Source organism: Coregonus clupeaformis, chromosome 7 (assembly GCF_020615455.1).
Source record: "Coregonus clupeaformis isolate EN_2021a chromosome 7, ASM2061545v1, whole genome shotgun sequence".
NCBI classification, from domain to species: domain Eukaryota; kingdom Metazoa; phylum Chordata; class Actinopteri; order Salmoniformes; family Salmonidae; genus Coregonus; species Coregonus clupeaformis.
In genome coordinates this window covers 21,576,381-21,588,890 of record NC_059198.1, presented here as the reverse complement: position 1 = coordinate 21,588,890, position 12,510 = coordinate 21,576,381, and the positions used below count along the sequence as shown (strand labels likewise).

The following is a 12,510-nucleotide window of genomic DNA, read 5'->3' as shown; positions in this document are numbered from 1 at the left end:
GGCTGGTCCCAGACCCTTGGTGCTTCACTGTTGCCGGGCATTAGTTGTTATCTTTACAACTTGTCTCGAGTCAGCAACCTCAGACATAGTTTGTTCTTCTTTGTAGCAGAACACATGTCCTTGAGCGGTTTAACAAAGAGGCAGTGTGTGTGTGAGTCACAAGTCTGTCTCAGCCTACCCCCTAACGGTTCCTCACATTAATCACAGCTTGTTATGTTAAACAATCTATATCAGTACAGCACAAACCTGTTATGTTTAATCATTAATGTATTCTTTCTATGCTAGGCATCACATCTAGTTGTAAGAAAATAGATCCCCACAATCCCCCTTTTCACACCCGCTGGGTGTGAACCCAAAATAAGAAATTTCAGGGAAATTTAGGATTCCCCCTTTTGACACCCACTAGGGTCACTCATTAAAATACAATACAAACAAAAATAATCACACTTTTATTAATAGGCAATAATGATAATAAAAAGGCCTTCAGTCCTTCCATCTACACCTAACTTGTACTAGGTTGGCTACCAGCCACCCAGGAACTTCAAACCTTCACCTAAGGAAAGACAAACATTCACAATAGTTAAAATGGATTTATAAAACATAAAAACACAAACAGGGAATTTTGATTCCCCCTTTAGACACCCACTAGGGTGTCACTCCACCACCTCACCAATAGCAAACTAAGGGTCATCCTTTGTCAACCCCATCTCAGTGTCTGCATCTCCTTCTTGAGCCCCTAGGAGGGGCATCATACCCGCAGCATGCACGGCATCTGTAACATACTTTCTCAGACAAGGAATTACACAGGCAGCACAGCACATTAATATTAGAAACACAACTACTAGGGTCAGAAATCCAGTAACCACCAGTGCAGCATACTTACCAAACCACTCCCCCAACCAGGAGAACAGTCCGTTTCCCTCCATTCCAGCCATGCTCTTCATTTCAGCTAATAGAAATCCAGTAACCACCAGTGCAGCATACTTACCAAACCACTCCCCCAACCAGGAGAACAGTCCGTTTCCCTCCATTCCAGCCATGCTCTTCATTTCAGCTGATAGTTTATCTAAACCAACTAGGGCTTTAGAGATACAGTGGGGGGAAAAAGTATTTAGTCAGCCACCAATTGTGCAAGTTCTCCCACTTAAAAAGATGAGAGAGGCCTGTAATTTTCATCATAGGTACACGTCAACTATGACAGACAAATTGAGAGAAAAACATGCCAGAAAATCACATTGTAGGATTTTTAATGAATTTATTTGCAAATTATGGTGGAAAATAAGTATTTGGTCACCTACAAACAAGCAAGATTTCTGGCTCTCACAGACCTGTAACTTCTTCTTTAAGAGGCTCCTCTGTCCTCCACTCGTTACCTGTATTAATGGCACCTGTTTGAACTTGTTATCAGTATAAAAGACACCTGTCCACAACCTCAAACAGTCACACTCCAAACTCCACTATGGCCGAGACCAAAGAGCTGTCAAAGGACACCAGAAACAACATTGTAGACCTGCACCAGGCTGGGAAGACTGAATCTGCAATAGGTAAGCAGCTTGGTTTGAAGAAACCAACTGTGGGAGCAATTATTAGGAAATGGAAGACATACAAGACCACTGATAATCTCCCTCGATCTGGGGCTCCACGCAAGATCTCACCCCGTGGGGTCAAAATGATCACAAGAACGGTGAGCAAAAATCCCAGAACCACACGGGGGGACCTAGTGAATTACCTGCAGAGAGCTGGGACCAAAGTAACAAAGCCTACCATCAGTAACACACTACGCCGCCAGGGACTCAAATCCTGCAGTGCCAGACGTGTCCCCCCTGCTTAAGCCAGTACATGTCCAGGCCCGTCTGAAGTTTGCTAGAGTGCATTTGGATGATCCAGAAGAGGATTGGGAGAATGTCATATGGTCAGATGAAACCAAAATAGAACTTTTTGGTAAAAACTCAACTCGTCGTGTTTGGAGGACAAAGAATGCTGAGTTGCATCCAAAGAACACCATACCTACTGTGAAGCATGGGGGTGGAAACATCATGCTTTTGGGCTGTTTTTCTGCAAAGGGACCAGGACGACTGATCTGTGTAAAGGAAAGAATGAATGGGGCCATGTATCGTGAGATTTTGAGTGAAAACCTCCTTCCATCAGCAAGGGCATTGAAGATTAAACGTGGCTGGGTCTTTCAGCATGACAATGATCCCAAACACACCGCCCGGGCAATGAAGAAGTGGCTTCGTAAGAAGCATTTCAAGGTCCTGGAGTGGCCTAGCCAGTCTCCAGATCTGAACCCCATAGAAAATCTTTGGAGGGAGTTGAAAGTCTGTGTTGCCCAGCGACAGCCCCAAAACATCACTGCTCTAGAGGAGATCTGCATGGAGGAATGGGCCAAAATACCAGCAACAGTGTGTGAAAACCTTGTGAAGACTTACAGAAAACGTTTGGCCTGTGTCATTGCCAACAAAGGGTATATAACAAAGTATTGAGAAACTTTTGTTATTGACCAAATACTTATTTTCCACCATAATTTGCAAATAAATTCATTAAAAATCCTACAATGTGATTTTCTGGAAAAAAAAATCTCATTTTGTCTGTCATTTACATTTACATCATTTAGCAGACGCTCTTTTCCAGAGCGACTTACAAATAGGTGCATTGACCTTATAGCCAGTGGGATAACCACTTTTTTTTTTTTTTTTTTTTTTTTTGAGGGGGGTTAGAAGGATTACTTTATCCTATCCCAGGTATTCCTTAAAGAGGTGGGGTTTCAAATGTCTCCGGAAGGTGGTGAGTGACTCCGCTGTCCTGGCGTCGTGAGGGAGCTTGTTCCACCATTGGAACAAGCTCCCTCACCATTGTCATAGTTGACGTGTACCTATGATGAAAATTACAGGCCTCTCTCATCTTTTTAAGTGGGAGAACTTGCACAATTGGTGGCTGACTAAATAAATGTTTTCCCCATTTTTTGGTTGCATGCTAGCAGCGAACAATGCTCCGCAATGGCCATTGCCATAGTAGCTTGTGCACTTTTGCAGTTATCCACTTTCTTAACCAACTGTGGTAATGTAGACTGCGTTGCGGGGTTGTACGGTTTTGATTTATTTATATGCTTTGCTGTAGCACATTTTTTTGATGTCATACATTTTTGCAAGCATATCTAATTTGCAGCATGCACAGTATGCCTGACAATCATCCCCAATTACTGGCTTCAGCCACCCTTTAAATTCAGGTACAGACTCCCACTCTTTTCTGTACTTCTGGCTGTACAATTTTGATTGAGACATGTTGATTGATGTTGTAAGTTCTGTTCAAGATCAAACATTCTTGACCAACTATATTCATTGGGTTTGTCTCGTCGAACACATACTACTGCTGCTGCAGTCAGCCAACAATGATTTGCAATTTGCTGAAATTGCTGCTGGCCTGCTGCTGCCTGTGCACGAGCTGAGCACCTGCTGCTGACGTCACTCACAATACACTTTTGCAGCCAGGCACGTGTGTTGTGACTGAGTGTGTGACAGAGAAAATCGTTTTTGTGTCATTTAGAGGGAAAATGCGTGCATTTTAGCGTTTGAGACACTTTTCAAAAAAAAAGTTCCAAATCAATTTTTCAAAAGTAGCTAAATTTGTTGCTAGGTGCTGTTTGAAAAAAAAGTTGCTAAATCTAGCAACAAAATTGCTAAGTTGGCATCACTGTTAGGGACAAGTCTCTGAATGCCCTTGAGTGGCCCAGCCAGAGCCCGGACTTGAACCCGATCTAACATCTCTGGAGAGACCTGAAAATAGCTGTGCAGTGACTCTCTCCATCCAACCTGACAGAGCTTGAGAGGATCTGCAGAGGAGAATGAGAGAAACTCCCCAAATACAGGTGTGCCAGCTTGTAGCATCATACCCAAGAAGACTTGAGGCTGTAATCGCTGCCAAAGGTGCTTCAACAAAGTACTGAGTAAAGGGTCTGAATATGTATGTAAATGAATTTTTTTATTATTATACATTTGCAGAAATGTCTAAAAACCTGTTTTTGCTTTGTCATTATGGGGTATTGTGTGTAGATTGATGAGGGGAAAAAACAATTTAATGATTTTTAGAATAAGGCTGTAACGTACCAAAATGTGGAAATGCACTGTATGCCCCCTTTATTTATCCTACGGTTCTGACTTGGTGTACAGGGAAAATCCTGTAAGAGCGGCCCATGTCTTGAATTCTGTCGCTATACATTTCAAAAGTGCTGAACAAATAGTTATATTGACTACGTCCGTCCTAGCTCGCTCATTAATGTCTTCATCGAAATTACGGATTGTCTCTTATCCGCTCGTTGTCCCCTTATGCCATAGTTTGTACATCTCAATTGTCAGTAGAAACCACATTTGTTTAAGCAAGTCAGCTATATCAGCTATGGTTTTTTTTAAAGGCAGTAAATGAGGCTGAATTAACTGTTTTGCTGTCAGACAAGGCTCCACTGATAGCCAGGTGTAGCAGTGGTAAGGATTCACTCCATGGTGCTGAATAGAAAGCTCTGCTGTTGGGACAGCTTTATGTAGGCCATAACAGTTTGTGGGCACCGTCTGTCACCGTTATAGCGCAATTAATGTATGGTTTATTGTTGTGTTGTGTAGTGGCTTTGCTCACATGCATCCCCATTTTTTATTTTTTATTTTTTTGCCCCACCAAGATTTACATGCTAAAATCGCCACTGATCCTGCTTGCTCTGGATTCCAGAGAAGTGACAATGTGACATGATATCCCTAGTTGATATTGACTGCTTACATGAATGACTCAGCTCAAAATACAAGTTTAAAACACCGTTTATTTCTGTATCTAGCGTTTTGAAAATGTATCACTGTTTATGGCTGGAATGACTGGCTAGTGGCAACATTTGCGCAGTGATTGTGCATGCGTATTCGCCCTGTGCCTGCGTGCATGCAAGCTTTGAACCACTCCTTTTTGGGGGTCGTGGGTCAAAAAGTTTGAGAACCACGGAACTAGCGAACAGATTACTGATGTGCTATACAGCTAGCTATAGGATCGGGTGCAGCGCAAACGTCAAATTGTAGAGAGAGAGAATTGCCATAAATAAATATTCAGCTCCAAAAATTGTTTGGTGATCAAGAATATTAACAACACTCCTTCAGTAGCCTCCAACTGCTCTTAAACACTAGTAAAACTAAATACATGCTCTTTAATCGAACGCTGCTGGCACCCGCCCACCCGACTAGAATCACTACTCTCGACGGGTCTGACCTAGAGTATGTGGACAACTACAAATACCTAGGTGTCTGGTTAGACTGTAAACTCTCCTTCCAGACTCACATTAAGAATCTCCAATCCAAAGTTAAATCTAGAATCGGCTTCCTATTTCGCAACAAAGCCTCCTTCACTCATGCTGCCAAACATGCCCTCGTAAAACTGACTATCTTACCGATCCTTGACTTCGGCGGTGTCATTTACAAAATAGCCTCCAACACTCTACTCAGCAAATTGGATGTAGTCTATCACAGTGCCATCCGTTTTGTCTCCAAAGCCCCATACACTACCCACCACTGTGACCTGTACGCTCTTGTTGGCTGGTCCTCACTACATGTTCGTCGTCAAAGCCACTGGCTCCAGGCCATCTATAAATCACTGCTAGGCAAATCCCCGCCTTATCTTAGCTCATTGGTCACCATAGCAGCACCCACCCGTAGTCTGCGCTCCAGCAGGTATATCTCACTGGTCATCCCCAAAGCCAACACCTCCTTTGGCCGCCATTCCTTCCAGTTCTCTGCTGCCAATGACTGGAACGAATTGAAAAAATCTCTGAAGCTGGAGACTCTTATCTCCCTCACTAACTTTAAGCATCAGTTGTCAGAGCACCTTACCGATCACTGCACCTGTACACAGCCCATCTGAAATTAGCCCACCCAACTGCCTCATCCCTATATTGTTATTTATTTTGCTAATTTGCACCCCAGTATCTCTATTTGCACATAATCTCTTGCACATCTAGCATTCCAGTGTTAATACTAATTGTCATTATTTTGCACTATAGCCTATTTATTGCCTTACCTCCATAACTTGCTACATTTGCACACACTGTATATATATTTTCTTTTTTTCTTTTCTTTTTTTGACTTTATGTTTTTTTACCCCATATGTAACTCTGTGTTGTTGTTTTTATCGCACTGCTTTGCTTTATCTTGGCCAGGTCGCAGTTGTAAATGAGAACTTGTTCTCAACTGGCTTACCTGGTTAAATAAAGGTGAAATAAAATTAAATAAATAAATAAATTAACTGTTTACTTTGCAAGCTCACCAGCAATAGGTTATGGCAACAATTACTAGCATAGGCCTAATGGTATTTTGGTATGTCAGAATAGCTTCAAATTGAAAATGTACTTATGAAACTTGCATTTGGAATTTGTTGTTAAAATTAATTATTACATAATAAAAATGTGTTGTATACAAAATAATGAAAAGGGCTGTCTGGTAGCCTCAACAAAAATATTTTCATGGTAGTACAGAATTGGGCAGATCATGATTGATCGTACATTATGTGGTCCTCTGTAGCTCAATTGGTAGAACATGGCGCTTGTAACGCCAGGGTAGTGGGTTCGATCCCCGGGACCACCCATACGTAAAAATGAATGCGCACATGACTGTACGTCGCTTTGGATAAAAGCGTCTGCTAAATGGCATATTATATTCCAGTAGGTGGCAGCATGCACTTAAACGTTTGTTTGCGGACCGCCATTATATCATAGAAGAAGATGAGCAAACGAACTACAAGTCCCGTGTGTCTCGCGTCATTCGAAGTGTTTCAACGTCAGAACGGAGCGGGAGACAGCTTGTGGGGCAGATAGCACTGTTCTGGAAACAACTAGCTACAGGCCTCTACGCAGAAATTAGCATTTGGTAAGCATTGAAACAGTTTCGCTTGCAAATGTATTCAGGGAAACGTTAGTAAAGCCACACGTAAGGAGAGTTGCCATATTTATCAGATCAAGTTGGTTGAAGGCCGTACCACCGCATGCCCAACTTTAGCTTGCTAAGCTAACTAGAGTTATGTTATGACTTTGCCAAGTCAGAACAACGTTAAGTAACTTGTTTTGTTGGCTGTATTATTGGGGAACATGTCACAACTTTGACACACCACATTGGAAATGATCGACCATATTCAGCTTTTTCCAACAGTTCATTACCTAGCTAGTTAGCCAGCTGGTTAGCCTCAACTATCCTGGCATGAGATGGTGTGCCAAATGGTTATAACTCGTTACCAAATATGTTTATAATGTCGTAACTATCATGCTAGTTGGTTATCATTAGTTAGCAAGGGTTTCCACTTCTTCCAGAGAGTAGCACAACGATAGCAAGCTAGCAACGTTTACAGATAGAGCAACTTCCCATCTGTGTATATATTAGCTAAAGTTAACTAGCTAGCTAACTATGAATAATGTTTATAACATCACTTCAAACTTCATGTGTGTCTTTGGTAACGTTAGGTCTTAAGCAAAACATAATATATTATCAATTACCACCTAGTAGAGTACCTGCCTAAGTAAGTAGTGCATATTCTTGTTCATAAGTGTGTATGTTCCTCAGGTGTCCTGATGGCGACTGATGTTGTTGCACAGTTGGCCGATTCTCTGGCCAAAACTCAGGTGACTGAGGGAGAGTTGAGCTATAAGGGCCAAGGACGCAAATTCGACAATGCACAATCTGGTAAGAATTTCAACCACTGACCATTGACTCATTATGCTTATGCTCCTCCAGTTGTCATACAATAGGTTGTTCAAGGACAAGGTGGTGTCCAATGTTAAATGTATTGTTCATCACACAATCATGGTCTTTGTCTTCAATCTCTCCCCCTGTCTCCTTCTTTCCAGTGGAAGAGATGGTGAAAGAGATCCAGGAGTTCAAGGGGTTGCAAGCGCTCAGGCTGGAGGGGAACACTTATGGGGTGGAGGCAGCACAGGCCATCGCTAAAGCCCTGGAGACAAAGAGTGAATTTAAGGTACCAGTCACAGAGTGGTTATGAGATGAGGTTTGTTTTGATTGCATTGTTTGTGGTACAGAGGACAGGTATTCCACTGACTGCCACACGGAGAAGGATTGATGATCTCATATGTTGATACCTGTTGTTGGCTCTGTTCTGTCTTGCTTTCATATCTGTCATGTATTCTGCTGTCAATCACTCAATCTTGCTTATTTTACCTCTATTGGTGAGAGCAATGTGCCTGTGATATATAGGGCTAGCTAGACAATACTATAGCTAACCCTTTATCACCATCTCTCTCCCTCAGTACTGTTACTGGAGTGACATGTTTACTGGGCGACTGCGTTCTGAGATCCCTCCAGCCCTGGTGAGACAAAAAAAAAACACCTGCTCCCTTTGATAGATGAAAGATTGTATGGGATTGTAAACTCATCCTTCATCTCCCCTATTCAGAACTCCCTGGGTGCGGCCCTGATGACAGCAGGCGCCAGACTGACCTTGCTGGACCTCAGTGACAACGCCTTTGGACCAGACGGGGTGAAGGGCATCGAGAAGTTGCTCAAGAGCACTGCCTGTCACACGCTGCAGGAACTGCGGCTCAACAACTGCGGCATGGGCATTGGTGGAGGCAAGGTGGGTAGAATGTCTCTAGTTTGATAGGAGCTATATTGTGTTATTGAGTAGACTCAACAACATAAAGTTGCCCCCTGCTAGTTGTAATATAGTCAGTAAAATAATTTAAGAGAAGATCTAAAGCTAATTTCACTTCTCATATGAAATATAGCTTGTGTTAAGGTTGAATACTGATATCATTTGAGAAGTGATATCATAATAATATTATGAAATGATTTAATATCTATCCTGACAAACACAACTTTTTCCAAAGTAGTTTTTCACTGTGCTCTGTATGTGTGGTCTCCTCAGATCTTAGCTGCAGCGTTGACGGAGTGCTATAAGCAGTCCAGTGCACAGGGCACCCCCCTTGGGCTGAAGGTGTTCATCGCAGGCAGGAACCGTCTGGAGAATGATGGGGCCACTGCCCTCGCCCAGGCCTTCCAGGTACAGACACTGGCTCCTGAGCTGAACATATCAGAATTTCTGACCATCTGGACTAGAGTATATGCAGTTAGTCACCACAGTGGTTCACAAGGAGCTCTTTAGCATTAGTACTGGCAGCTGCATAGATAAAAGCTCCTCGAACACACCAACGTAATGCCACTGAGTCTATGATTAAACTGTACTGACAGTGACAAGCCATATACTGTCTATATAGCTATCTATGTCTGATGCTACTGTATGACCTCCTGTGTGCCCTCAGCTGATGGGTAGTCTGGAGGAGGTGCACGTGCCCCAGAATGGGATCAATCACCATGGGGTGACTGCTCTGGCCACTGCCATGCAACACAACCCCCAGCTCCGGGTCCTCAACCTCAACGACAACACCTTCACCAAGAAAGGAGCTATCGCCATGGCACAGGTACAGTAGTGGTTTGCCTTGTGTACAAAGGCCGTATGACAATGAAACCCTCATGAAGTTGATGACTGCTCAAATGCATTTTCATACAATGACTGACACTGCGTGTTTTGTGCCCCCTTCAGGCTCTGAAACATTTGCGTAGTGTCCAGGTGATAAACTTTGGAGACTGTCTGGTGCGTTCCGAGGGGGCTATAGCCATCGCAGAGGCAGTCACTGAGGGGCTTCCCATCCTCAAGGTACAGGGTAGCACTGGTCCCACCCTCGGCTGCAGGAACATCTGCTGTACTTGATTGTTACTTCATGGGTGTTCATACATTTCCCTCTGCTGTGGCAGCACCTGACTCATACACACCCATATTATTATTTATTTTTTACCTCTGTCAGGAGCTGAATCTGTCATTCGGGGAGATTACAGGAGAAGCTGCACTGCTGGTGGCACAATCAGTCGAGGGCAAAGCCACACTGGAGAAACTGGACCTAAATGGTATATGATGGATACACACTTGACTTACAACACATGAAAACTGGATTGAAAATGTTGCATCGGCTGTTAATGTTTTCTTAGGATCTGTAGATTTCATGTGTGACTTTGTGCTGTCATGTGTGACTTTGTGTGTTGGTACTGTCAGGTAACTGCCTGGGGGAGGAGTGCTGTGATGCCCTCAGAGCGGTAATGGATGGCCTGAACATGGGAGACCTGCTGGGATCACTCAGGTACTGGATTGAAATAGGAAATTAGTTTATACTTTTAGACTTACCCACACTCGACCTCAGCCATCCTGTCTTTTATCACAAGCCGCCATGAGAAAATCTCTTTGTGTAATCTTTGTCTCTACCTGCAGCGATGATGAAGGGGAGCCTGAGGATGAGGAGGAGGAAGAGGATGACTATGAGGAGGATGATGATGAAGATGAGGAGGAGGAGGAGGAGGACAGCAGTGTGAATCAGGTGTCCTCCCCTCCGTCAGTGCCCCAACCCCCAGATGCCGCCTCCTTCCTCTGCTTCCCCTCCCCAGACAAGCTGCTCAAACTGGGCACCAAGAGGGCCCTGCTCTTCGAACAGCAGGTAAACACACCCTGTCATGAATAGCTTACACAGCAAACTACTTAGTGGAAACCTGAGGTGACATACAGTGTGTTGGCAGTAGGCTGAAACAGGTTGCTGGTGATGTTGAACCTGTTGTCCTCGCTCTTCTCTTCCAGGTAGATGTGGCTGATGCTGGTAAGACAGCGGAGGCTTTCCTGAAGATCTCCTCTGTGTACAAGGAGGAAGATGAAGAGGTTAAGAGTGCTGTCCTGGACAGTATTGGTGAGTGCCACTTATCTCATTTGTGAGTACTTGGTGAAAACATGGGGCCAGATGACTGAGTCCATGGATATGAGACTGTTTTTGTTGCTCATCTGTATGACTGCATGTTAAGTGTATATCCTCTTTGTTCTACAGACGCAATTCTCAGGAAAGCCTTCGCCAGCCCCTCCTTCCAAGGTTACAACTTTGTATCATCGCTGTTAGTAATGCTGGGACTCCTCAAGGTATGCACACACATTCGTAGAGTAATACGAATTTGTAGAATAACTCCTGGTTTTCTTCCGCCTTGTATTATTGTAGCCCTCGTGTCTCCCCCTCTCTCTGTCTCATTCAGAGTGAGGACAAGGTGAGGCCGGTGCGTGTGGTGCCTGGTCATTTGCAGGCGCTGGAGTACGCCGTACGTCAGGACTACTTCCCCCAGGAGCACATCGCTGTGCTGGAGGCCTTCATGTCCCGGTAAGGGCGTGAGTGATGGGCGGCAGCGTAGCTCTCAGGTACCCTCTCCGACTGCAGATTAACACACCACATTGGCACAAAGTTCCCAAAGGATATTGCCAACATGCTCCAAATTGCACAATGTACCCAGTTTCCTATATTGTCAGGCTGCTGCGTTTAAAAAAAACAGTAAAGATGAAAGGTGAAACTGTCCATCATTCAAATCAAATGTTATTGGGCACATACGTGTTTAGCAGATGTTATTGCGGGTGTAGCGAAATGCTTGTGCTTCTAGCTCCGACAGTGCAGTAATATCTAACAAGTAATATCTAACAATTTCACAACATATACCCAATACACACAAATCTAAGTAAGGAATGAATTAAGAATATATACATATGGATGAGCGACGTCAGAGCGGCATGGACTAAGATACTGTAGAATAGTATAGAATACAGTATATACATATGAGATGAGTAATGCAAGACGTAAACATTATTAAAGTGTCTAGTCTTCCATTTCTTAAAGTGGCCAGTGATTTCAAGTCTATGTCTAGGCAGCAGCCTCTAATGTGCTAGTGATGGCTGTTTAACAGTCTGATGGCCTTGAGATAGAAGCTGTTTTTCAGTCTCTTGGTCACAGCTTTGATGCATCTGGACTGACCTCGCCTTGCAGGTGTGTGACTGTATGTTTGTGACCCTCAGACACATCCAGGCCCTGGAGTCGTGCAGCAGCGCCAGGAACATCCTCAAGTCCACGCTGGAGCAGGTCAGGCCTGAGAGCTGAGTCACACCGGACCCCACAGACACTCTCACTGACTTAAGAACAGAACAATTCCCACCCCCAGACATAAAGGGGGCCCTTAGCACAACAAGGACTAAACTGTTGCACTGCACTCTATTTCACCAACTCAGAAGATTCACAGCTGGAGCCTTGCACATCACCTCATGGATGTGTATTATTTTAAGTGGAATAGGATTACACTGTGGATGGACGGACTGAATATTACACACACAAACACTTGGGCGATTAAGTGTGAATGGCGCATCCTGCCTCACCCACAGTGAAAGGACTGAATTACAATCTTCAACACAGGTTCTCTCCATATTTACCCTCAATAAGTAATGTTTTATGTAAAAAGAAAAAGAAAAGGGAGGTAAAATGGATATAAAAATACAAATATAAAATGTGTGATATGGGCTGCTGTGGAAATGTGATTATACAATAACAATCAAAAGGGAAGAACCGAATAAATATGTAGATTTCTTTATTGTTGCAGCTATTAAACAGACACTATTTGGGTGTCTCCGTTATTGAGTGGA

General features: G+C 43.6%; 1 protein-coding gene across 2 annotated transcripts; it reads left to right on the top strand.

Annotated features, from left to right (window-relative positions):
- The first annotated feature begins 6,780 nt into the window (after nt 1-6,780).
- LOC121569033 (ran GTPase-activating protein 1) lies at nt 6,781-12,510 on the top strand. 2 transcript variants are annotated; one of them, XM_041879619.2, is made up of 15 exons: nt 6,781-6,887; nt 7,575-7,694; nt 7,859-7,986; nt 8,276-8,335; nt 8,422-8,601; nt 8,893-9,027; nt 9,287-9,445; nt 9,568-9,681; nt 9,830-9,929; nt 10,075-10,159; nt 10,288-10,510; nt 10,648-10,753; nt 10,889-10,977; nt 11,088-11,209; nt 11,893-12,510. In XM_041879619.2, exons 2-15 carry the CDS (start codon nt 7,583-7,585, stop codon nt 11,972-11,974), a joined length of 1,695 nt encoding a protein of 564 aa, XP_041735553.1. In that variant the 5' UTR covers nt 6,781-6,887; nt 7,575-7,582; the 3' UTR covers nt 11,975-12,510. The 2 variants fall into 2 exon arrangements, with proteins under 2 accessions (XP_041735553.1, XP_041735554.1); XM_041879620.2 differs by having other exon boundaries at nt 11,088-11,247; nt 11,893-11,976.

Coding starts and splice junctions, on each gene's coding strand:
- LOC121569033 (XM_041879619.2), top strand. CDS start 7,583: ATGGCGACTGATGTTGTTGCACAGTTGGCCGATTCTCTGGCCAAAACT. Junction 7,987..8,275: donor AGACAAAGAGTGAATTTAAG/GTACCAGTCACA, acceptor TCTCTCCCTCAG/TACTGTTACTGGAGTGACAT. Junction 10,160..10,287: donor GACCTGCTGGGATCACTCAG/GTACTGGATTGA, acceptor CTCTACCTGCAG/CGATGATGAAGGGGAGCCTG.